General features: G+C 42.3%; 1 protein-coding gene and 1 long non-coding RNA gene across 3 annotated transcripts in view; one reads left to right on the top strand and one right to left on the bottom strand.

Annotated features, from left to right (window-relative positions):
• Positions 1 to 25,412, bottom strand: part of LOC117506091 (metabotropic glutamate receptor 4-like) — a 771,651-nt gene that overhangs the window by 621,945 nt on the left and 124,294 nt on the right. For both annotated transcript variants that reach the window (XM_034165608.1, XM_034165614.1), the window contains one exon: positions 16,320 to 17,345. In XM_034165608.1, coding sequence (XP_034021499.1) covers positions 16,320 to 16,859 — 540 coding nt within the window. In that variant the 5' untranslated portion in view covers positions 16,860 to 17,345. The remainder of the gene's footprint in view (positions 1 to 16,319; positions 17,346 to 25,412) is intronic.
• Positions 14,082 to 19,265, top strand: LOC117506195. The gene is made up of 3 exons (XR_004559399.1): positions 14,082 to 14,212; positions 16,146 to 16,150; positions 19,254 to 19,265. It is a non-coding gene; the product is annotated as an uncharacterized LOC117506195 (long non-coding RNA).

A 25,412-nucleotide genomic window follows, 5' to 3' on the forward strand; every position in this document is an offset into this window, starting at 1 on the left:
ATGTCTTTATGTCTGTAAGACAATCCTGCAGTTTAGCTAATTGGTGTGTGTCCTCTGGCTTCATGGATAGATAAAGCTGGGTATCATCTGCGTAACAATGAAAATTTAAGCAATACCGTCTAATAATACTGCCTAAGGGAAGCATGTATAAAGTGAATAAAATTGGTCCTAGCACAGAACCTTGTGGAACTCCATAATTAACTTTAGTCTGTGAAGAAGATTCCCCATTTACATGAACAAATTGTAATCTATTAGACAAATATGATTCAAACCACCGCAGCGCAGTGCCTTTAATACCTATGGCATGCTCTAATCTCTGTAATAAAATTTTATGGTCAACAGTATCAAAAGCAGCACTGAGGTCTAACAGAACAAGCACAGAGATGAGTCCACTGTCCGAGGCCATAAGAAGATCATTTGTAACCTTCACTAATGCTGTTTCTGTACTATGATGAATTCTAAAACCTGACTGAAACTCTTCAAATAGACCATTCCTCTGCAGATGATCAGTTAGCTGTTTTACAACTACCCTTTCAAGAATTTTTGAGAGAAAAGGAAGGTTGGAGATTGGCCTATAATTACCTAAGATAGCTGGGTCAAGTGATGGCTTTTTAAGTAATGGTTTAATTACTGCCATCTTAAAAGCCTGTGGTACATAGCCAACTAACAAAGATAGATTGATCATATTTAAGATCGAAGCATTAAATAATGGTAGGGCTTCTTTGAGCAGCCTGGTAGGAATGGGGTCTAATAAACATGTTGATGGTTTGGATGAAGTAACTAATGAAAATAACTCAGACAGAACAATCGGAGAGAAAGAGTCTAACCAAATACCGGCATCACTGAAAGCAGCCAAAGATAACGATACGTCTTTGGGATAGTTATGAGTAATTTTTTCTCTAATAGTTAAAATTTTGTTAGCAAAGAAAGGCATGAAGTCATTACTAGTTAAAGTTAATGGAATACTCAGCTCAATAGAGCTCTGACTCTTTGTCAGCCTGGCTACAGTGCTGAAAAGAAACCTGGGGTTGTTCTTATTTTCTTCAATTAGTGATGAGTAGAAAGATGTCCTAGCTTTACGGAGGGCTTTTTTATAGAGCAACAGACTCTTTTTCCAGGCTAAGTGAAGATCTTCTAAATTAGTGAGACGCCATTTCCTCTCCAACTTACGGGTTATCTGCTTTAAGCTACGAGTTTGTGAGTTATACCACGGAGTCAGACACTTCTGATTTAAAGCTCTCTTTTTTAGAGGAGCTACAGCATCCAAAGTTGTCTTCAATGAGGATGTAAAACTATTGATGAGATACTCTATCTCACTTACAGAGTTTAGGTAGCTACTCTGCACTGTGTTGGTATATGGCATTAGAGAACATAAAGAAGGAATCATATCCTTAAACCTAGTTACAGCGCTTTCTGAAAGACTTCTAGTGTAATGAAACTTATTCCCCACTGCTGGGTAGTCCATCAGAGTAAATGTAAATGTTATTAAGAAATGATCAGACAGAAGGGAGTTTTCAGGGAATACTGTTAAGTCTTCTATTTCCATACCATAAGTCAGAACAAGATCTAAGATATGATTAAAGTGGTGGGTGGACTCATTTACTTTTTGAGCAAAGCCAATAGAGTCTAATAATAGATTAAATGCAGTGTTGAGGCTGTCATTCTCAGCATCTGTGTGGATGTTAAAATCGCCCACTATAATTATCTTATCTGAGCTAAGCACTAAGTCAGACAAAAGGTCTGAAAATTCACAGAGAAACTCACAGTAACGACCAGGTGGACGATAGATAATAACAAATAAAACTGGTTTTTGGGACTTCCAATTTGGATGGACAAGACTAAGAGTCAAGCTTTCAAATGAATTAAAGCTCTGTCTGGGTTTTTGATTAATTAATAAGCTGGAATGGAAGATTGCTGCTAATCCTCCGCCCCGGCCCGTGCTACGAGCATTCTGACAGTTAGTGTGACTCGGGGGTGTTGACTCATTTAAACTAACATATTCATCCTGCTGTAACCAGGTTTCTGTAAGGCAGAATAAATCAATATGTTGATCAATTATTATATCATTTACCAACAGGGACTTAGAAGAGAGAGACCTAATGTTTAATAGACCACATTTAACTGTTTTAGTCTGTGGTGCAGTTGAAGGTGCTATATTATTATTTTTTTTTTTTTTTTTGAATATGAGGTATTCTTAAGTAATCTATATATTAAAAGCCAAGTGGCCTATGTGTACATGTATACTCAACAAAAATATAAACGCAACACTTTTGGTTTTGCTCCCATTTTGTATGAGATTAACTCAACGATCTAAAACTTTTTCCACATACACAATATCACCATTTCCCTCAAATACTGTGCAGAAACCAGTCTAAATCTGTGATATTGAGCACTTCTCCTTTGCTGAGATAATCCATCCCACCTCACAGGTGTGCCATATCAAGATGCTGATTAGACACCATGATTAGTGCACAGGTGTGCCTTAGACTGCCCACAATAAAAGGCCACTCTGAAAGGTGCACTTTTGTTTTATTGGGGGGGGATACCAGTCAGTATCTGGTGTGACCACCATTTGCCTCATGCAGTGCAACACATCTCCTTCGCATCATCCGTGAAGAGAACACCTCTCCAACGTGCCAAACGGCAGCAAATGTGAGCATTTGCCCACTCAAATCGGTTACGACGACGAACTGGAGTCAGGTCGAGACCCCGATGAGGACGACGAGCATGCAGATGAGCTTCCCTGAGACAGTTTCTGACAGTTTGTGCAGAAATTCTTTGGTTATGCAAACCGATTGTTCCAGTAGCTGTCCGAGTGGATGGTCTCAGATGATCTTGGAGGTGAACATGCTGGATGTGGAGGTCCTGGGCTGGTGTAGTTACACGTGGTCTGCGGTTGTGAGGCTGGTTGGATGTACTGCCAAATTCTCTGAAACGCCTTTGGAGACGGCTTATGGTAGAGAAATGAACATTCAATACACGAGCAACAGTTCTGGTTGACATTCCTGCTGTCAGCATGCCAATTGCACGCTCCCTCAAATCTTGCGACATCTGTGGCATTGTGCTGTGTGATAAAACTGCACCTTTCAGAGTGGCCTTTTATTGTGGGCAGTCTAAGGCACACCTGTGCACTAATCATGGTGTCTAATCAGCATCTTGATATGGCACACCTGTGAGGTGGGATGGATTATCTCAACAAAGGAGAAGTGCTCACTATCACAGATTCAGACTGGTTTGTGAACAATATTTGAGAGAAATGGTAATATTGTATATGTGGAAAAAGTTTTAGATCTTTGAGTTCATCTCATACAAAATGGGAGCAAAACCAAAAGTGTTGCGTTTATATTTTTGTTGAGTATGTGTGCATGTGTGTGTATGGCTTCAATCACTAAGAAACCTGGGGAGAGTTGACAGTTTCCATTTGGTATGCTTATGTATTTTTGGTCAAGGATGAACACAGCAAAAATGGAAAGTTGATGGGACTAATATTTTTGGAGAAATTAGGGATATTAGGTAACAACAATGAACAATGGATGTTCATATCACCATTAATCAGTCCCTGGTAACCACACAAGTTCTGAACAAAGGAAATATCTCAACCTTGCCAGTTGTAAAATATGACATCAACTACATTTGCCAAATAATAAATACAATTATTTACAAAACTTTCTCATTTTAATTTCCTGCACTTTCAGTTAAAATCATTATAGAAACTTTGCATAATGTATTACCACCCTTCAAAAATGTCACCTACCTATTTTATAAACACTACCCAATCTAGAGCCTGTGTATCCCCACGGGCAGTGTGCTAGTTTCTATGAATCATTTACAGAATTTGTTCCAGTGCAGCAAACTACTGAACATTTCTGTTAATAATTACTTCATCCCACCTCCCCATATACAGCCATATAAAATCTGTCCAGCCCAAATATTTTATGCAATAAGGGATTCATCAACATCCTGCATGTATGACAAGGTTTTCATGTAGGCACAAGAGCTAATAGTTTGTGGCTTTTGCACAGTCACCACGATTCACATTCATTAATAAAGTGAGAAATCAGATCTGTTTTTAACACAAATGTTGCTGAATGAATTAAAGACTGTAATATCCAAGTAGTAATAATAATATTAATTTAATTAAAATTGGCATGGTCTCCTATGATGTTTGTGCTATACTACATGTGGGTGCACAGACAGCTCTGTGCCACAGAAACAGAACAACAGAAAGCAACAGATTTGCACTGTTGCATTGTTCTCCTCTTGTCACTGTCATTTTTCATATTTCTGTGCAAAGATTGCATGTAATTGCTAACTTGGCATACCCATAGCAAGCAACTCACCATCAGACTCCATTTTAGAGCTGTTTTATTGATGTTTGACTGCAGGTTGCGACAGACCTGGCCGTCATCTTTGACACATACATTTCAGAGATTCCTGGATGTAATGTGACAACAAGGTGATTGCATCCGCTGTGCTAATCTGGATCATGATGTGGTGTCTAATCATTGTTTTTCGTAGTGTGAATAAGCCCTTACTGTATGGTTGTGCCACTTGGATGGTTGGATGACACTTGGATGACAGAGGGTGACATCTAGTGTTGGTTGGTGCCAGGTCTCTTCAGAGGACCCTTTGATACAGCAGGAATGACTTTATATCAAGCAAATGGTAACTTAAGACTTTAACAGATTTTAGGTTTACATCATTCAGCAACCCCAAGTTTTTTTATTTAACATTTGTTTAGTTTAATGTTTGTTTGCCAATTTTCACTTTTGACCAAATTGTATTACAGTATTACTCATTGTATTACAGTATCCATTGAGGTTGGAGAGAATATTGTGACTTCAAATTGCTCCGACACCCCAAATGTCTGTTTGCTCCAAATGAACATTTTTTTCCTGAAAGTGATCAGAAATTCTTGTTGTGACACTTGAACCCCCCGCTCCCCCCAAGAAATGAATGTTGGTCTATTTCACAAACAGACCACAAAAAACTGTTGCACTGGAGATGAACTTAACAGAACAGAGAGGTAGCGGAGCAAAGGTTGAAGAAGGGTCACAGGTTCAATCCCCTGACTAGATGGGAAAATCACTAGAGTGCACTTGAGGAAAAGTATTTAATCTTTAAGTCACTCCTGGTGTGCAGCTGAGCACCTTGAATTGGCAACATCCTGACATGTGCGTGCGTGCGTGCGTGCGTGCGTGCGTGCGTGCGTGCGTGCGTGCGTGCGTGCGTGCGTGCGTGCGTATGAGCATGGACAGGTGAATGCAAAGTAACACAAAAGCAATTTTATCATCCACGTTAGATGGGAAAGCATGATATAATTACACAATGTTTACCACTGTGATCATCACAGTTGAATATTTATCAGTCCGTGGAAAGGTCATGCAAAAGGGAAGCAGGAATATTTTGGATAATTTCACACCTAAATCAAAACAGGAAAACCAGACCAAAAATGTTTTGCATTAAACAGTAGGATGAGCGTTCTTCATTTTGCTGATAATGTCACTGACCTGCATTCAGACATCGACCCAGTATAACACAGGATTCAAGAAGGATGTACGCTTGACACCAAATCATGCAAATCAAATCTGTGTGATTTAGTAATACTGTAAAATATGCTTCTGTGCCTTTGCGCTTGATCAGATTTGTCCGAACTTGAACCACTTTATCCTCGACTTCCATGCTGCTGAGCGGAGGTGAAGACTGCACAGCGTGTGGTCGGGTCAGAGCTCCCACACCAAGATGATGTCTACACCAACCGTCTGAGGAAGAAGGCCAGCAGCATCATTTCAGACACTTTTCACCCCGGTCACCCTCTATTTCAACTTCTGCCATCAGGCAAACGTTACACCATAATATGATCCTGCACAAGCAGACTGAGGAACAGATTTCTCCCTCGAGCTGTGGCCTCCATCACCCCCAACCCAACCCCACAACCCACCCCAACCACTCACCCACTGCAATAACGTGCACTGACAAGCACTCTCAGGACTATCATTGCACCTTATATAATCACTCTCTCAGGACAAATGTTTACAGCGCTTTATGTAGTTAGTTATTGTTGTTGTTTTCTTTAAAATGAACATGGGAGAGATACCAATCTAAATTTTATTGTACTTGTATAATGACAATAAAGTCTATTCTTTTCTATTCATATTTTGTGGAGTGAAAGTCACATTGTTTTTAATTTATTTGTTTGGTTTGGTTTTTTTAACTACTTTGGAAGGTCCTGCAACATATACTCCAGTAGACCTATATACCAAAAAATGATTGGTTTACTATGAAAAATAATAATACTAACAACAATTGAACATATTTTCCAGAGTATAACTGACACCTGTTAAAAAAAAATCCCTCTTGAGGAGGAAAAACCCATATATAAGTTGCACTGGAGCATAAGTCCCACCTTTTTACTGTATTATCAGCTCTTTAATTTGGGATTTTTGTGCATTGTTGTAGAGTAGGTTTTATTATTGGCCTTCTTCTACTATTAGAATGTATTTTATTTAGTGTTTTGATTCCTGGAAAAGTTCCACAGTATATAAATGGTAATTATTGTTGTTGTTATTATCATTATAAAGAACGTGATTTTCAGTATATACGTAAGTCGCACCAGAGTGCAAGTTCAAGAACCTCCCAAACTAGCACAAAAGAAACAACTTATACTCCAGAAAATGTGGTGTATACTCTCTCTCTCTCTCTCTCTCTCTCTCTCTCTCTATATATATATATATATATATATATATATATATATATATATATATAGATATAGATATAGATATAGATATAGATATATATATAGATATATATATAGATATAGATATAGATATATATATATATATATATATATATATATATATATATATATATATATATATATATATATATATATATATATAGATATATATATATATACAGTAGTGTTCAGAATAATAGTAGTGCTATGTGACTAAAAAGATGAATCCAGGTTTTGAGTATATTTCTTATTGTTACATGGGAAACAAGGTACCAGTAGATTCAGTAGATTCTCACAAATCCAACAAGACCAAGCATTCATGATATGCACACTCTTAAGGCTATGAAATTGGGCTATTAGTAAAAAACGTAGAAAAGGGAGTGTTCACAATAATAGTAGCATCTGCTGTTGATGCTACAAACTCAAAACTATTATGTTCAAACTGCTTTTTTAGCAATCCTGTGAATCACTAAACTAGTATTTAGTTGTATAACCACAGTTTTTCATGATTTCTTCACATCTGCGAGGCATTAATTTTGTTGGTTTGGAACCAAGATTTTGCTGGTTTACTAGTGTGCTTGGGGTCATTGTCTTGTTGAAACACCCATTTCAAGGGCATGTCCTCTTCAGCATAAGGCAACATGACCTCTTCAATTATTTTGACATATCAAAACTGATCCATGATACCTGGTATGCGATATATAGGCCCAACACCATAGTAGGAGAAACATGCCCATATCATGATGCTTGCACCACCATGCCTCACTGTCTTCACTGTGAATTGTGGCTTGAATTCAGAGTTTGGGGGTCGTCTCACAAACTGTCTGCGGCCCTTGGACCCAAAAAGAACAATTTTACTCTCATCAGTCCACAAAATATTCCTCCATTTCTCTTTAGGCCAGTTGATGTGTTCTTTGGCAAATTGTAATCTCTTCTGCACATGTCTTTTATTTAACAGAGGGACTTTGCGGGGGATTCTTGCAAATAAATTTGCTTCACGCAGGCGTCTTCTAACTGTCACAGCACTTACAGGTAACTCCAGACTGTCTTTGATCATCCTGGAGCTGATCAGTGGGTGAGCCTTTGCCATTCTGGTTATTCTTCTATCCATTTTTATGGTTGTTTTCCATTTTCTTCCACGCGTCTCTAGTTTTTTTTGTCCATTTTAAAGCATTGTAGATCATTGTAGATGAACAGCCTATAATTTCTTTGCACCTGCATATAGGTTTTCCCCTCTCCAATCAACTTTTTAATCAAACTACACTGTTCTTCTGAACAATGTCTTGAACATCCCATGTTCCTCAGGCTTTCAAAGAGAAAAGCATGTTCAACAGGTGCTGGCTTCATCCTTAAATAGGGGACACCTGATTCACACCTGTTTGTTCCACAAAACTGACGAACTCACTGACTGAATGCCACACTACTATTATTGTGAACACCCCCTTTCCTACTTTTTTTTTTTACTAATAGCCCAATTTCATAGCCTTAAGAGTGTGCATATCATGAATGCTTGGTCTTGTTGGATTTGCGAGAATCTACTGAATCTACTGGTACCTTGTTTCCCATGTAAGAATAAGAAATATACTCAAAACCTGGATTAATCTTTTTAGTCACATACGTAGTACTACTATTATTCTGAACACTACTGTATATATATATATATATATATATATATATATATATATATATATACACACTCAACAAAAATATAAACGCAACACTTTTGGTTTTGCTCCCATTTTGTATGAGATGAACTCAAAGATCTAAAACAGTCTAAGGCACACCTGTGCACTAATCATGGTGTCTAATCAGCATCATGATATGGCACACCTGTGAGGTGGGATGGATTATCTCAGCAAAGGAGAAGTGCTCACTATCACAGATTTAGACTGGTTTGTGAACAATATTTCAGGGAAATGGTGATATTGTGTATGTGGAAAAAGTTTTAGATCTTTGAGTTCATCTCATACAAAATGGGAACAAAACCAAAAGTGTTGCGTTTATATTTTTGTTGAGTGTATATATATATATAGAGAGAGAGAGAGAGAGAGAGAGAGAGAGAGAGAGAGAGAGAGAGAGAGAGAGAGAGAGAGAGAGAGAGAGAGAGAGAGAGAGAGATGGTAAAAAAAAAAAAAATCATATGGACTCACATAGTGTTTCCAACTCCATGTCTACCTGATTTTTCTTTATTTTGTCCACACTGCATCAATTCCTATCCATTGTCCAATGCAAATTTATTTCTCCATCTTGGTTAGTTTTGGAATTTTACAGCCCTTACATTAAATAACACTCCAAACTGTGGTGTGCACATGTGCTACACTGCAATCATTTCCTTTAATAAACTCACCGTCAAGAAAATACTGTGTTACAAAGTAAGTTCCACATGCAGAAAAAAGGTGTGACTTACCCTCTGGGTTGCCTTACATGCCAGAAAATATGATAAATGGCATATCTATGTATCTACGACCAAGTCTAATCCATGCTGAGAACAAACTGTTTAACATTCATGAACTTCAGTTTAGCCTTTCAAAGTCAAGCAAGGTCAAAGGTCATAAAAGGTGCTATATGACTTCATCTTAGTGTTTAATAGTAATTTAACCAGTTCCTCGAAATAGGTCAGGTCAGGTCTCGGACCATACACTTGTGCAATGTGCTGCTGCATTCACGACATGATGGACCCACGTTAAGTCCTGGATGGCAACCGCCCAGGCAGGCTATGCTCCACCCACACATCTTAAAAGTAACCATCTATCTACCTTTAAATGAAGCAGACAGATGGTGACAGCCAGTCACTACATAAAAATCACTATATATAAGCAGTAGGACCAGAATTTGACCTTGGCCTTTCACCTTGACTTTTAACCTTTTTTTTTTCTTTTATAATTAAAATAAAATCACTTAGTCCTTGGCTCATCCTCAACCATTCCACTAAGTTATGTCCATATTGGATGAAAACTCTTCAAGTATTTTGTGGCTGTAAGAACAAAGAGTTTGAATCATAACTCAAGATTTCTAAATAATGCTTCATTTTATTTCTGGAAACTTTTTGAACATGTCTAAATATAAACCTATACAGGTGAAAATAGCCATTCTACCCATGGTTATTTTTACACCACTTCTGAAAGTAGTTTGACTCATGTCCATATGTGGCTTTTTTTTCTTTTTCGCTGTCTTTTTGTGGTAAGTTGGTCTGTTTTTGGTCTCTTCTGTCCATTTGTTCGACTGGGGAAATGATGCTGAATAGCTGGTGAGTTTCTTATGACCGTTTCTGAGGCCATCAGCATTTTCGTCCTGCCCAGGATCACCATCTGGAACCCGACTGACCCATAAATCCCAGAGAAGCCGTAACTCCAGGCCCCATCTTAATGAGTTCACACCGCTCTCAACATGTTTACACTTTAATCCATATAACTGACCAGAATGCAGAGCATTTACTCTATTTTCTGATTGTTTGGAGTGGGTGCTCATCAATACAAGTGGACGCTGATCGATTGGTGACTTACTTAGGAAACGTTTGATTTTCAATTTTGTGACAGCAAAGTTCAAGTGATGGTTAGTGAAAATTGAGTAACCTATCTCACCGAGTTGATCTTCTAAACCTCCTGAATGAACAGAGCTGCAGCTGAAGGTATACATACAGAATAAAGTCAAAGAAGATCAGAAAATTCCAGGTTAAATATCCAAGGACACCACTTATACACATTAATGAAGATGGAAAGAGTACTGTGCTGATGACAAAGGATTTGACACGAGGTTCGAGAGCGCCCTGCTGGAAACACTCATTACTGTAGACCACAGTAAATCTGACTTGTGTGAGCCCACTTGTATGCATATTTTATGTGTGTGCATGAGTAAGAGAGAGCACTTCCATAAAGGGCTGCACACGCTATATGGCACACTCATACATAAAATCATGCAGAAGACAAACATGCAGGCAACAAAACAAATAAAAGATGCACTAAACTTAAAGTCGGTTCACTTCCATTAACGCTGGCAGCCACAATAAGCAGGATACTATGGATGTTTTCTCACTTTGTTATGAAGTGGATGGCAAACTTATTCTGATGCCGATACTTGTGTTGAATTCTGTGAACCAAATAATGTAATGTGAAAATAGACAACAGTAGATGTCCCGCATCTGTTTGACTGTTGGCAAAATAAAACGAATGAATATTCTCTGGCATGGCCAAAGATCTGGCAACTTGCTTCTGACAGATTGTTTGCTGCTGTGACGCCACTCTGAACTTCACACGGTTGTATACGCTTCTTTTATTTCTGTTTAGCACTCTTCTGGTTATTAATTGTATCTACTCTGAACATTATTTAACAACAGTCCTGTTGTGAATCGCTAGCAGTTAGCATTCGCTACCGGTTAGCTATCGCTAGCTAGGTTGACTCCTCCCCTCCCCCATTGTTACTTTTTATAGCTGTTTCTTTTTTATCCTTTTAATACTTCTGTTTGTTTTTCAGTCAAACTGCTGTGAATTTTAAGTAATTATTTTACTCCTGTGTAAAATCTTAGGAGCGGCTAGCATTTTCGCTAGCGGTTAGATTGCGTTAGCTATTTCGGACCGTGTCATCATTTTTTCATTTCATTTTTTTATAGTTGTGTTTAGTGTATTTTATAGCTGCTGCTTTTTTACCTGTTTAATACTTCAGTTAGTTTTTCAGTGTAACTGCTGTGAATTTTAATTCATTTATTTACGTCTGTGTGAGCCTTAGGAGTGGTTAGCTTATCCATTATTGCTTAGCTCGTGTTTGCTTGGCTACATTCTTGAATTTCTTTCTTGCACAAAGTACACTACAAATCCCACTTTACACCCTCCGTAAATCCTGCATGATGTTGGAAGATAGGGTGGCTCTCTTACAGAGCCGTGTCCGTAAGTTAGAGCAGCTTCTTAGCTCAGTAGAGTTAGATGTTACGGGCACTCCAGATGAGGTTAGTGTTGGGCCGGCTAGCGAGCCAATTAGCATCAGCTTAGAAACGCCAGCTGTGGAGGATGGCTTTCAGACTGTGGCTAGGCGGAGGAAGCCCCGTAGGGCTTGGTGCCCTGTTGTGGCACCCCGATCACACTCGCCAGTGCGAACTGTGAATCAGTTCTCCCCCTTGGATTTGCCTGATGTGAATTCTCTGAGCCCACAAGTGACTTCCACTCCTGTCTCCAGGCCGAAACACCGGACTTTAGGGCACTGTCCCACTGGCATTTAGGAGGATTTGTGCATGAAATGAGGAGACAAAAGCTGAGCGTCCGCAACAAAGGTGAACGGAAATGACAAATGTCCCGGGGTGGATCAGCGAATACATGAGGAAGAAAAGCGGATATAACAGGGAACAGAAGCAAAAGCGACCGCGGAGGCGCCCCCATGAGGGGCACAGCGGCCGTGATGCACTCGCTCCATCCGTGCCCACTCTGTCTGCGTGCGCGACATACCATTTGCGACCGTGATGTGGCCTTGATGGGCACGCGTCATATCTGTTTTGCACACTGTCCTGGTCCGTCGCCAAGCCGCGCCAACCCGTTGGTTGCGGATATCAGCGGATGACAGGGGATATGTGGCGCGTTGGTTGTGTATGTCCTGCGTATGTCTTCAGTATGTGTTCAGGCAGTGATGCGAATCTCATCCGCAGCAGGATTTTTAAACGCCAGTGGGACAGGTTACAGATGCCGGCTGACGTTAAATGTATTCCTGGGGCCAGAGCTCCCGACATTGCATCTCATCTTAGGGTGCTGATGCTGCAGAAGGGAAGACAGACGAAGGAATATGACATGAGATATAGTAACATACTTATTTACGTTGGCACCAATGATATCAGGATGAAGCACTCAGAGGTCACAAAAATGGACATAGAGAGGACTTGTGACCTTGCCAGAAAGATGTGTCGGCATCAGTTAATAGTCTCTGGTCCCCTCCCCTCCCGGGGTACTGATGAGGCGTTTAGCAGGCTGACATCGTTAAATAGGTGGCTGGCGCAGTTTTGTAGACAGCAAGACTTTAGCTTTATTGATAACTGGCCTTCTTTCTGGGGCCGCCGTGGCTACTGGGGAAGGCGCCGCCATCTTGTCTGCGAACATAGATAGAGCTCTACAGGGAGGGTAACATTAGGAATCTACAGCAGGCCACAGAGCAGGTGATTAGAGACCCTGCAAGGCTTATTACAAATGTGGATGTGGAATCCATTAGCTTAGTGGGGAATTTAGTGCAGAAAATCCACTATGGTGATAGTGCAGTTTATTTGCAATGGAGGGAATTTCAACAAGTTGAGACTGTGGCCTGCTTCCGTAGTCATGTCCATAAAAATCATAGAGGGATATGCTTTCCAAAATTAATACCCATTACTATATTGGATGATGTTGAAATTGAGGATGGCCCAGTGGTTGTTCCAGCAACAGCAAAGATTTCATGTCTGCTACCTACAACGCGCGTGGAATGTCTCAAACCTAAACCTACTTCTAGGTTTCTTATATATGCTACTCTGGAACCACCCCTAAACCCAAACAGTTCAACTGCTCTGTTCTGCTCAGGATATTACACATTGCCAAGGTCAGAAGAATAAAAATCAATCGCATTAGTCACTGTATATAGGCCTCCTGGCCTATATTCTGAATTCTTAGATAAATTTGATGCGTTCATCTCTAACTTGTCAACTAGTGTAGATAACATTCTGATCATTGGTGACTTCATATAAATAAGCCTTCTGATCCCCTCTGCAAATCATTTATGGAAATTGTGGATGCATTAGGATTTCGGCAATGCATTCGGGATTCGACGCACATTAGTGGAAATACCCTGGATCTGGTTCTCGCACGTGGTATTGCTGTCATGAATATTGACATCATGCCTCTTACATCAGTGGTGTCTGATCACTCACTTATTAAGTTTACAGTTTCGCTGTCATGTCTAGTGGAACAACAACCTTACATATATCATTACGGCGATGCATCAACTCCTCAACTAAGACTGAACTCGAAGCTAGACTGTCTGATGTCTTAGCTTCACATTTGACAAATTCCCAGTCAGTAGACAGACTTGTGGATAGTTTAAACTCAATGCTCAATACTACACTCGACATGATTGCAGCACCTGTGTTAAAACCGTGCTCCCCCAAATCACAGTCACCTTGGTTCAATGATTATCTGCATGACCTGAAGCATAAAGCAAGAGGTCTAGAACGGAAATGGCGTCATTCAAAATTAGAAGTATTTCACCTGGCGTGGCGTGATGCTATGTTAGACTATAAGCATGCATTATTGGCTACAAAGCGGACCTACTACTCTGATTTGATCAACAAAAACAAGCATAACTCAAAGTTCTTGTTCGACACGGTGGCAACACTTTTGCATGGACAACCACCTGTAGTTCGCTCTCCTTTTACAGCACAAGATTTCCTGGATTACTTTGGGAAGAAAATAGAAGACATCAGGTTAAACATATTCCGGCATGCCTTAACCGAGCCACTACACCCTCCTATTGAGGGTGACTCTTGGGCCGACTGTGCTGGAAATTATTAATCTTTCTTTAACTTCTGGATCTGTTCCTAAATGTTTCAAATCTGCAGTGATTAAACCATTACTTAAGAAACCTAATCTTGACCCTAGTGTATTGAAAAACTATCGGCCGATATCAAATCTATCATTTTTCTATAAAATTCTGGAAAATGTGGTGTCACGGCAGCTTGAAGACTATCTTACTGACTTGAGGGAAATGGTGATATTGTGTATATGGAAAAAGTTTTAGATCTTTGAGTTCATCTCATACAAAATGGGAGCAAAACCAAAAGTGTTGCGTTTATATTTTTGTTGAGTGTATATATATATATATTATATATATATATATATTTTTTTTTTTTTTTTTTGAAGGAATCTTCCATCCATCCATCATGGAATTCTTGTAAAATAGAATTCAACTTTGACTTTCACGTAGAATCATAGCCCAGTCTTATGTGTTTTTTTGTTTGTTTTGTTTTGTTTGTCATGCTCCCATCACGAAATGAGTCATGTCCGTAGCCATGTTTTTTTAACTCACTATTACTAACCCTACTGCTACCCCTAACCTTAACCACCCTGACCCCAACACTTCAATTTTAATTTTGTGCCACATCACGGAATGAATTAGAATGAATTTGTGCTGCCGTGATGAAAATGAGGCCCTTTTCGTCACAATATCATGAACCAATAGATTCCAATAGATTAATGTATATTTCTTGCTGCTGAATCACAACTTGCCATGAGACCGGGTTGAGAATCAACAGAGATTCTCGGCTTGCTGAGGGTTATCATGTGGGTTCAAGATAACAGTAAGCTGTTAAACTGAACACTCCATTTTAATACAATAATTAAGTTATTGTAACTCAAACTTTGAAAAAGTTATAGTCACTCATTTCCATTAATCAAACTAACTCAAAAATGAATTGTTGTCATAACAACTCAGTTCCTTTAAGTGCATTTAAAGTTTTGGGGCATTTAAGTGTTGATGATGTATTTCCAGTGCATTCCATTCACTCATTTTAATTGAGTTTAATTGAACGAATGGGCGGAGTCATAACAACACAATGCAGAGTCAACAAGTAAACTAAGGAATGTATCAAAAAATCTAATCCAAAATGTAATGCAATTTTTTTTTAGGCAGAAATCTGTCAATTTTTTCTGAAAAACATAAACTAGATTTACATGAGTTTAATTAACTATAAATTGTTAAGTTACTAAAACTTTAACAATTAAATTTTTGAAAATTATTTAATTTAAGTTTGCAAACTCAAATGGTTTAAGGCAGTTGGTTTCCTCAAATGGTTTGAGTTCAACTAACTCATTGAGTTTTACAGTGTAATACTGTTTAATCACCATTTTAGGTGAAACAGAACATACATGATTACCCAAGAAACAGCCCTTTTTCAACTGCTGGATAATAAAAAAAAAGTTACCATGGAGTGAGTCCTTTTGAACTTAAAATAAGCAACACATTCATTAAAATTGACTGAGCAATTACCAATGAAATAATTTCAAATACCTGACGGTACTTTATAGTTATATGGGCTACAGCTTGGTGTATCATTTTGAGGTGAGCCAAGCAGTAAATAGCAATAAATTCCATCACACGGAAATAGAAAGAGCTATTAGAATTTCCATGGATGGTTGAACAGAAAATAGAAAATGTATTAAATAATTCATCAAACGTCCAGATGTCCATGAAAAGAACAGATTCTACCACAGTATACGCAGATGTAAACATTTTATGTTCCAAGCCCACCGGAGGAAAGGCTGTGGGGCAAAAATGAAATCAAGCAGCATTGTATTCATCACTACTGTATTGCGACAGGCAGTGCCTCTCACTGCTTAGCAACCAACTCCTCCAGGGCAACAGTCAGCGTGATGAGATTTACCATGGGATCGCCTCGCCAAACTTATGAAAGTGGCCGTTGTGTGGCAGCAGATACCTAACACACATTATTCTCCTACACTGTTTGGTAGTTCATGTTCAGACAGCGTTATGCATTATTCAGATGACCAGGGAAGAATCCATAAAGCCTGTTTTCTGTCTCACACCGTTAAGCAAAGAAAACCTTAGATGTTCCACGTGGTCTTACCTTGAACAGGCGTAGAATGTTGGCCACCATGATGGACACTGAGCTGGAAGAGGCGCCGATGACGCCCACCACCCTCTCTGGTTTGGTGATGATGGGCGATCCTCCGCCGACACATTTCACGTCTGTGCCGTCCTTCTCAATCAGAGCCTGCACAAAGGTAAGCGACTGCTCCAAGGCGTGAGTGTCCCTGGAACAGGTGTCCAAGATACGCGCCCCCAGTGTGATGTTGGGCAGCAGATTATTGTCATTATTGATGCGGTCAAGGGCGAACAGCATGGCTTCCAGCCTGTGTATACCCTTCTCTTTCTTCAGCTCCCCACATGGCTTCCCATCGTGACCCCTGGCATGAACCGGAAACAGCCCACCGAGGGAGATATCTCCATCGATGCGAATGGAGTTCAAATGTGTGTGCCCCGGAACTTTGGCTTTGGCAGCTTCAGAGGCCCTGAAGGAGGTGCAGCAAAGCAGCGCCACCAGCACAATCAGGCTGATTGTCTGACAGCCACTCCGATGCCATCTACATGTCGAGGGTTGAAACATGACCACCGCTCGTGAGCTCGTCCGCAGCCAGGCAATCAAAAAACAGCAGAATCCAGGTATTATTTTATGACGGCCGAAGGGTTAATTGCAATACCGTCTGAAGCGACTAGCACAGAAAATGCTTCCTCTCATGACTCTCCTCTCTCCGAGGCATTCAATTAATATAGAATATGAGCTGGGCTGTTTTGCAGAGTGTAATCCTCCTCTCGTCTTTCACTCTCTCACTCCATCGTCTGACCACAGCGGTGGACGGCTGCTTGAGCGTACGCTGACTCCCCTATGGAGATCCTTCACTTGGGGCATTAGGAAGAACAAAGGTGAAGGATAAGCTTTTTCTCCTCCTCTACCTCTCTCCTTCCCTATCTGTGTTTCTTTCCTCTCCACCTCAATCAGAAGTTTTTAATCTCCCTGGTTCCCCTGGGCAAGGATTTTGTATATGTCAGAGCCCTCAGGCCTGCCTAGGTCCACAAGCTTCAGAGTGAATTCCTGAAAGATGAAAAAGAGAAGAGTAGTGAGACAGCGTGCAAAGAAAACCAAAAACAGCAAAGAGCTTTGTATTGGGGTGAGCTACCACTTATTTTGTTTAACCTTTTTCTGGAGTGTTATGTTGGAATAAGGAGACAGTTCTGTTCCCAAGATGATTTTCTTCACGTCAAGCAGTCCTAGTCTCAACCATTATGAATTCAAAACGTTGCCATGAGCTCTCAAGGTTGACAAGAAGTCAAATCCCATGTGCTTCATTAAATACTCATCACCTTGACAAAGAACAGACTCGGCATGTTTGACAATGTTGTGACATGTGGAGTGTACAGTATGTTTTATGTTGGAGTGAAAATGTTATTAGGCCTCCTACTGGCCTTGAGGTCTACAATCAAAGGAAAAAATTGACCAAAGGCGTGATAAAATATGGGAAAGGTCTTGCATAAACAAAGGCTGACTGATGAATTCTGCATGCAGAATTAGATTTCCAATTTTTAAAAGAAAAATTGTGTATTAAAAGCGATGGTGATAGAATGATGGAAACAATATGGAGTGCTCCGGCCGGCGCTACGCATCATGTGTAGTGACACAGTCCTATCCATTATTAAGGGCCCCTTCACACATACTGCAAAGTTTGGTCGACGTCTGGTCGATTAGGGCAAAAGAGCACACCATGAAACATCGCACCAATGGGCAGGCGTGCACGAACCCGGTGCGACAGTTTGTGCATGCGCCGGTGTCTTTCAAGCAGGAACAATGCCAGGTGCAGCACATGGCACCGCTTATGTGGAAGAAATAAAAACCACCTGGTACGTGTGGAACCACATTGCGCTACTTATGTGGAATAAATAAAAAAATAATAACCAGCCAGTACCTGTGGGACCAGATCGCGCCACTTATGTGGAATAATTAAAAATAAAGAAAGAAAAAACACACCACCTGGGATGAGAACTCGTGCCTTTCAAAAGCTCTGATTCCCAGTCAGAGATGTTACCACTGAGCTACGGAGCTGTACTTTGAAAGCTGCAGGAAGCTGCCTCATATCAGGAAGGACATGGAAGTATTACAAAAAAAATTAAAATCTCACACACCATATAAAACACCACAAGTGAGCAATACAAATATGATCCGTCTATTCCTCTGGTGATGACCCATGTTCACTGACATACAGTCATGAAATGACATGAATGAGAAGCAGGGTGCTCTTATCATGTCCACATCTGCTGGTGGCATGTCCAGCTGGCCCCACACGTGTGTTCTGCCCGACACGTGTGTCTTGTGGATGGTGCGCCACAGCACAGACACCGCATCATGTGGAACAGAGCTCATGTGGGTGACGTGACGGTCAGATCGCCTGCTGCGTGTTCTGATTTGACGGTGTGTTTCAACCTGGCAGGCTGTCATTGTCTGCTCCGTGCGCGCGCTCGCTCGCTGCAGCTTGTTGCCATTGGGATATATGTTTTTATTTTATTTATATCCATGTAAGACCAGCAATCAGACACACAAGCCTCACAGTGGACAGGTGTTAGTCCATGTCCGTCCAAACACAGTAGGTGTTGTGTAGCTGTGATGTCCAGAATGACAAGGTCACCACAGCTGCTTCTGTCATAGCCACACCTCCTGTCGGTTCTCAGTGCACACACCAAAGCCACACTCATGTGGAACTTAGCCAAATTTCACAGCAGTACGACAGTGGTCACCTGCAGTCTGCTGTCATGTGAAGAGTGCAACTGGCCACACATTTTCTAAGTGCCATGCAAGCGGTGTTAGATGTTCGTGCATGTCACCTGGAATTTGGCCGATATCACAGCATGATGCTGCCACCACCATGCTTCATTGTAGAGATGGTGCCTGGTTTCCTCCAAACATGATGCCTCACATTCATGCCAAAGTGTTCAATCTTTGTCTTGTCAGACCACAGAATTTAGTCTCTCATGGTCTGAGAGTCCTTCAGGTGTCTTTTGGCAAACTCCAGGTGGGCTGCCATGTGCCTTTTACTAATGAGTGACTTCCATCTGCCCACTCAGGAAGTGTGACCAGGACTCAAACCCTGGTCATCATATTGTATAGTCCAGCTTCTATCCCACTGAGCTACGTATGTTTTCATACTGCAGCTCCTGATGGGGTCCCAGTGATGGAATCAGTTTTTAATGACGGACTGCTACAATTCACATATGAGGATGCCCACACATCTGGTTTTGCTACTTTTCCACCTCTGATTTATGTGAGAAATTTGCCACCCTCATGCATGGACACGTACAAGTGTTGCCATAGTAACCCAGTAGATTCTTCAACACATCCCAGGTGAATCGTGAAGGTTTAATCCCGATTTATCCTCTTGTTGGATCTCTTTGAAAATACCAGATTTTGTTTCAAATCAGACTTTTGCCAAAGTGTCTATTTTCACATCTACTTAAGGGTCATGGAGGCTGGTTATCCCAACAGTCATTGGGCGAGAGTCGGGGTGCACCCTGCACAGGACCCCAGTCTATCTCAGGGTGTTTGCATATTTTTTCATTTATTTGTTGTTGAACGTTGAGAAACTGAACAATTAAAGGATTATTAGGATGCAAAATGTTAACTAAATATTCCGATGGATCAAACCGCTCTGCTCCAGCCGCCACATCCCAACCTTCATCTCCAACATGAATTCAGTGATATTAAAAACGTCCGTTTGTACTTTGTGTGCAAAAAAGTGGATGTGAGCAGACATCACGTTTGTCATAATAAGTGTTTATGTTCACCGAAATAACAGACCTACGAGGAACAAAAAGCACCACTTCAACTCTGCTTCAATGGTTTCCTGTTTACTACAGACTAAATTTTCCACGTGGTCCTCAGAGACTCTCAAACATGCAGCTCAAAGAGAGGAAAAATTACAACAAACCACGGGTTTAAAACCTGAGACGTGACTATGAAATTGTAGTTGTGTTATTACCACTGGAGAAGCACTTTGTTCTCCAAAGTTTGCAAAAAAACACCATTATTTGATGAACATGATTTCTGAATCAAAGGATGAAGTGTTCTGCAGTGATTCATGCTAACAGCTGAACGGTTACTCTGATTCTGACTTGACTTTGCAATTATTGCAAATTATTGCAATTATTTCACAACACAATGCAATTATTGCATTGTGTTGTGAAATCTGGATCCAGGTAAATCACATATTTTTCATTTCATAAAATGAATGAACAGCTGCAGTTTTCGCAGCTACCAAAACGTAGGCTTTGGAAAAGAATAAAACTGACAAACAAGCTTATTTTGAGTTAAACACAACAAACTCTAATTACACAGACATGCACAGCATGTGAAAGCTTCCCTGTGGTTAACCAAGCATGCACACAACGGGCAAATTTTCAAGTTGCGCTGGCATGTTGAAACCGAGACTTCCAGTTACTGAGCCTCTCGCTCGCGTGTTTGGCGTCATTAGAAAGCTGTCAGATTTCCAGTGAATGAAATGTCCACTGGAGGCCAATTCCACGCCGTATCGGTAAGTAATTTTGTTGTCATTGCTCTTAACCACAGCTCACAGCTTGGGCTCTGGTACCCAACTCCTGGAGAGGGGCTGGACACTTCATTTTTCTGGCGTTGCCCTCGGGGAGAGGCGGAGAGCTGGGGTCGCATTGCTTATTGCTCCCCAGCTCAGTCGCCATGTGTTGGAGTTTACTCCATTGAACGAGAGGGTCGGGGACAGGTCTCTCACCGTTGTCTCGGCCTACGGGCCGAGCGGCAGTGTAGAGTACCCGACCTTCTTGGAGTCCCTGGGAGGGGTACTAGATAGCGCTCCGACTGGGGACTCCATTGTTCTCCTGGGGGATTTCAACGCCCACGTGGGCGGCAACAGTGAGACCTGGAGTGGGGTGATCGGGAAGCATGGCCTCCCCGATCTGAACCCGAGTGGTGTTCAGTTGTTGGACTTCTGTGCTAGTCACAGTTTGTCCATCACGAACACCATGTTCAAGCACAAGGGTGTCCATAAGTGCACGTGGCACCAGGACACCCTGAGCTGCAGGTCGATGATCGACTTTGTAGTCGTATCATCTGACCTTCGGCCACGTGTCTCGGACACTCGAGTGAAGAGAAGGGCAGAGCTGTCGACCAATCACCACCTGGTGGTGAGTTGAATCCGCTGGGAGGGGAGGAAGCCGGTCAGACCTGGCAGGCCCAAACGTATCGTGAGGGTCTGCTGGGAACGACTGGCGGAACCCTCTGTCAGCGAGGTCTTCAACTCCCACCTCCGGGAGAGCTTCTCCCAGATCCCGGGGGAGGTTGGAGACATGGAGTCTGAGTGGACCATGTTCTCCACCTCCATTGTTGATGAGGCCGCTCATAGCTGTGGTCGCAAGGTCTCTGATGCCTGTCGCGGCGGCAATCCCCGAACCAGGTGGTGGGCGCCGGAAGTAAAGGATGCCGTCAAGCTGAAGAAGGAGTCCTACTTATCTTTGTTGGTAGGTGGGACCCCGGAGGCAGCTGACAGGTACCGGCAGGCCAAGCGTGCCGCAGCCCGTGCGGTCGCAGAGGCAAAAACATGGGTCGGGGAGGAGTTCGAGGAGGCCATGGAGGAGGACTATAGGTTGGCCTCGAAGAGATTCTGGCAAACCATCCGACGCCTCAGGAGGCGGAAGCAGCTCTCCACCAGCACTGTTTACGGTGCGGGTGGGGAGCTGTTGACCCTGACTGGGGATGTTGTCGGGCAGTGGAAGGAATACTTCGAGGATCTCCTCAATCCCATTGTCACGTCTTCCAAAGAGGAAGCAGAGAGTGGGGACTCAGAGGTGGACTTATCCATTACCCAGGCTGAAGTCACTGAGGTGGTTAGAAAGCTGCTCAGTGGCAAGGCTCCTGGGGTGGATGAAATCCGTCCTCAGAACCTTAAGTCTCTGGATGTTGTGGGACCGTCTTGGCTGACACGCCTCTGCAACATCGCGTGGCGATCGGGGACAGTGCCTCTGGATTGGCAGACCGGGGTGGTGGTCCCTCTGTTTAAGAAGGGGGACCGGAGGGTGTGTTCCAACTATAGGGGGATCACACTCCTCAGCCTCCCCAGTAAGGTCTATTCCAGAGTACTGGAGAGGAGAATTCGACCGATGGTCGAACCTCGGATTCAGGAGGAGCAGTGTGGTTTTCGTCCTGGTCGCAGCACACTGGACCAGCTCTACACGCTCCATCGGGTGCTCGAGGGTTCATGGGAGTTCGCCCAACCAGTCCACATGTGTTTTGTGGATCTGGAGAAGGCGTTCAACCGTGTCCCTCGGGGCACCCTGTGGGGGGTGCTCCGGGAGTACGGGGTCCGGGGTCCTTTGCTAAGGGTTTGCTCTCGGGGTCTTGTTCACGAGTGAGGGACGGATGGAGCATGAGATCGATAAATGGATCGGTGCAGCATCTGCAGTGATGCGGTCACTGTATCGGACCGTCGTGGTGAAGAGAGAGCTGAGTAGGGGGGCAAAGCTCTCGATTTACCGATCGATCTACGTTCCGATCCTCACCTATGGTCATGAGATTTGGCTCATGACCGAAAGAACGAGATCGCGAGTACAAGCGGCCGAGATGAGTTTCCTCCGCAGGGTGGCTGGGCGCTCCCTTAGAGATAGGGTGAGGAGCTCGGTCACTCGTCGAAAGGAGTCAGTTGAGGTGGCTCGGGCATCTTTTCCGGATGCCCCCTGGACGCCTCGGTGGAGAGGTGTTCCAGGCACGTCCCGTTGGGAGGAGGCCCCGGGGAAGACCCAGGACACGCTGGAGGGACTACATCTCTCGGCTGGCTTGGGAATGCCTTGGGGTTCCCCCGGAGGAGCTAGGGGAGGTGTGTGTGGATCGGGAGGTCTGGGCGGCTTTGCTTGAGCTGCTGCCCCCACGACTCGACTCCAGATAAAGCGGAAGAAAATGGATGGATGGATGGATGTTGTTGTTAACCCACAAGGAATGAGAAGGAGTGGTGCAGTGATGTAAAGCTCCGGTCACACGTCACTAACGAAGGACACCGAAGCCAAAACAAAACAAGAAATCTGGGCTCACATTGACTTTCGGAGACATCGTTTAACTGTCGTCCAGCTTCATTTCTGTAGCTGGCACTTTGTCAGAATTTTCAAACTGTTGAAAAATGTGAATGAATCCTGACGACAACCTCAATTCATTTGTATTCTGTTTTGCTTTCTGTCTTGACGGTTCCTCATTGTTTGCATAGTCCCCGTACCGTCAGTGTTCCATTTGACTGTTGCCCAACTTCATTCAGCCTCCCAAGTCCAATGTCTTGCATGAATATTGATGATATCTGAACGGATCAGTAACTAAAGATCTGATAATGTGACTCGTCCATATGTGAGACAAAAAGCAACATTTTCATACAAAAAACAATAGCGGCAAACCGCGTCTCCTTAACCAGAAAGAGTTGTGACATCATCACGTATGCGCTGAGGCGCTGCTCTAGAGAAATACTTTTTTCACAAACTGTTATAAAGGAAATGTTTGTATCTAAAGTGCATTTGTAGTAGTAGTAAAAACTGAACTTTAAAATTATATACAGTGCATCTGGAAAGTATTCATAGTGCTTCTCTTTTCCACATTTTATTACGTTACAGCCTTCTTCAAAATGGCGGAAATTCATTTTGTCCCTCAAAATTGTACTCACAACACCCCATAATGACAACATGACAAAAGGTTGTTTTTAAATACTTTTGCAAATTTCTGAAAAGAAAAGAAAAAGAAATCAAATGTACAACTATTCACACCCTTTGCTCAATATTTTGTTGATGCACCTTTGGCAGCAATTACAGCCTCAAGTCTTCTTGAATATGATGCCACAAGCTTGGTGCACCTATCTTTGGGCAGTTTTGTCCATTCCTCTTTGCAGCACCTCTCAAGCTCCATCAGGTTGGATGGGGAGGGTCAGTGCACAGCCATTTTCAGAGCTCTCCAGAGATGTTCAATCATATTCAGGTCTGGGCTCTGGCTGGACCACTCAAGAACATTCACAGAGTTGTCCTGAAGCCACTCCTTTGATATCTTGGCTGTGTGCTTAGGGTCATTGTCCTGCTGAAAGATGAACCATCGCCCCAGTCTGAGGTCAAGAGCGCTCTGGAGCAGATTTTCATCCAGGATCTCTCTGTACACTACTGCATTCATCTTTCCCTCAATCCTGACTAGTCTCCCAGTTCCTACCGCTGAAAAACATCTCCACAGCATGATGCTGGCACCACCATGCTTCACTGTAGGGATGGTACCTGGTTTCCTCCAAATATGACACCTGGCATTCACAGCAAAGAGTTCAATCTTTCTCTCATCAGACCAGAGAATTTTGTTTCTCCTGGTCTGAGAGTCCTTCAGGTGCCTTTTACTAAGGAGTGGCTTCCGTTTGGCCACATTGGCGATTGCTGCAGAGATGATTGCCCTTCTGGAAGGTTCTCCTCTCTCCACACCGCAATGCTGGAGCTCTGACAGAGTGACCATCAGGTTCTTGGTCAACTCCTTGACTAGGGCCCTTCTCCCTGATCACTCAGTTTAGACAGACTGCAAACTCTATGCAGAGACCTGGTGGATCTGAGCTTCTTCCATTTATGGATAATGGAGACTACTGTGCTCATTGGGACCTTCAAAGCAGCAGAAATATTTCTGTATCCTTCCCTAGATTTGTGCCTCAAGACAGTCTTGTCTCAGAGGTCTACAGACAATTCCTTTGACTTCATGCTTGGTTTGTGCTCTGACTGTCAACTGGGGGACCTTATATGTAGACAGGTGTGTGTCTTTCCAAATCTTGTCCAATCAACTGAATTTACCCCAGGTGGACTCCAATTAAGCTGTAGAAACATCTCAAGAATGATCAGGATGCACCTGAGCTCAATTTTGTGCTTCATGGCAAAGGCAGTGAATACTTTCCGGATGCACAGTATGACATACACATAAAGTAGCCACGATAAAAGTTCAGCAGTTTATCCTCAGCTCTGGGGAAAACTGTTCTTTGGACAACGTGAGCCATGCTACTCCAAAAAATACACTTAACCAGCCATATATCTTCAAATGTTGACCCATGAACATGTTGATGATTACAATGTAGATTGCTACCATGGTTTCATTGGTATT

Source organism: Thalassophryne amazonica, chromosome 3, assembly GCF_902500255.1.
Source record: "Thalassophryne amazonica chromosome 3, fThaAma1.1, whole genome shotgun sequence".
Lineage (NCBI taxonomy): Eukaryota > Metazoa > Chordata > Actinopteri > Batrachoidiformes > Batrachoididae > Thalassophryne > Thalassophryne amazonica.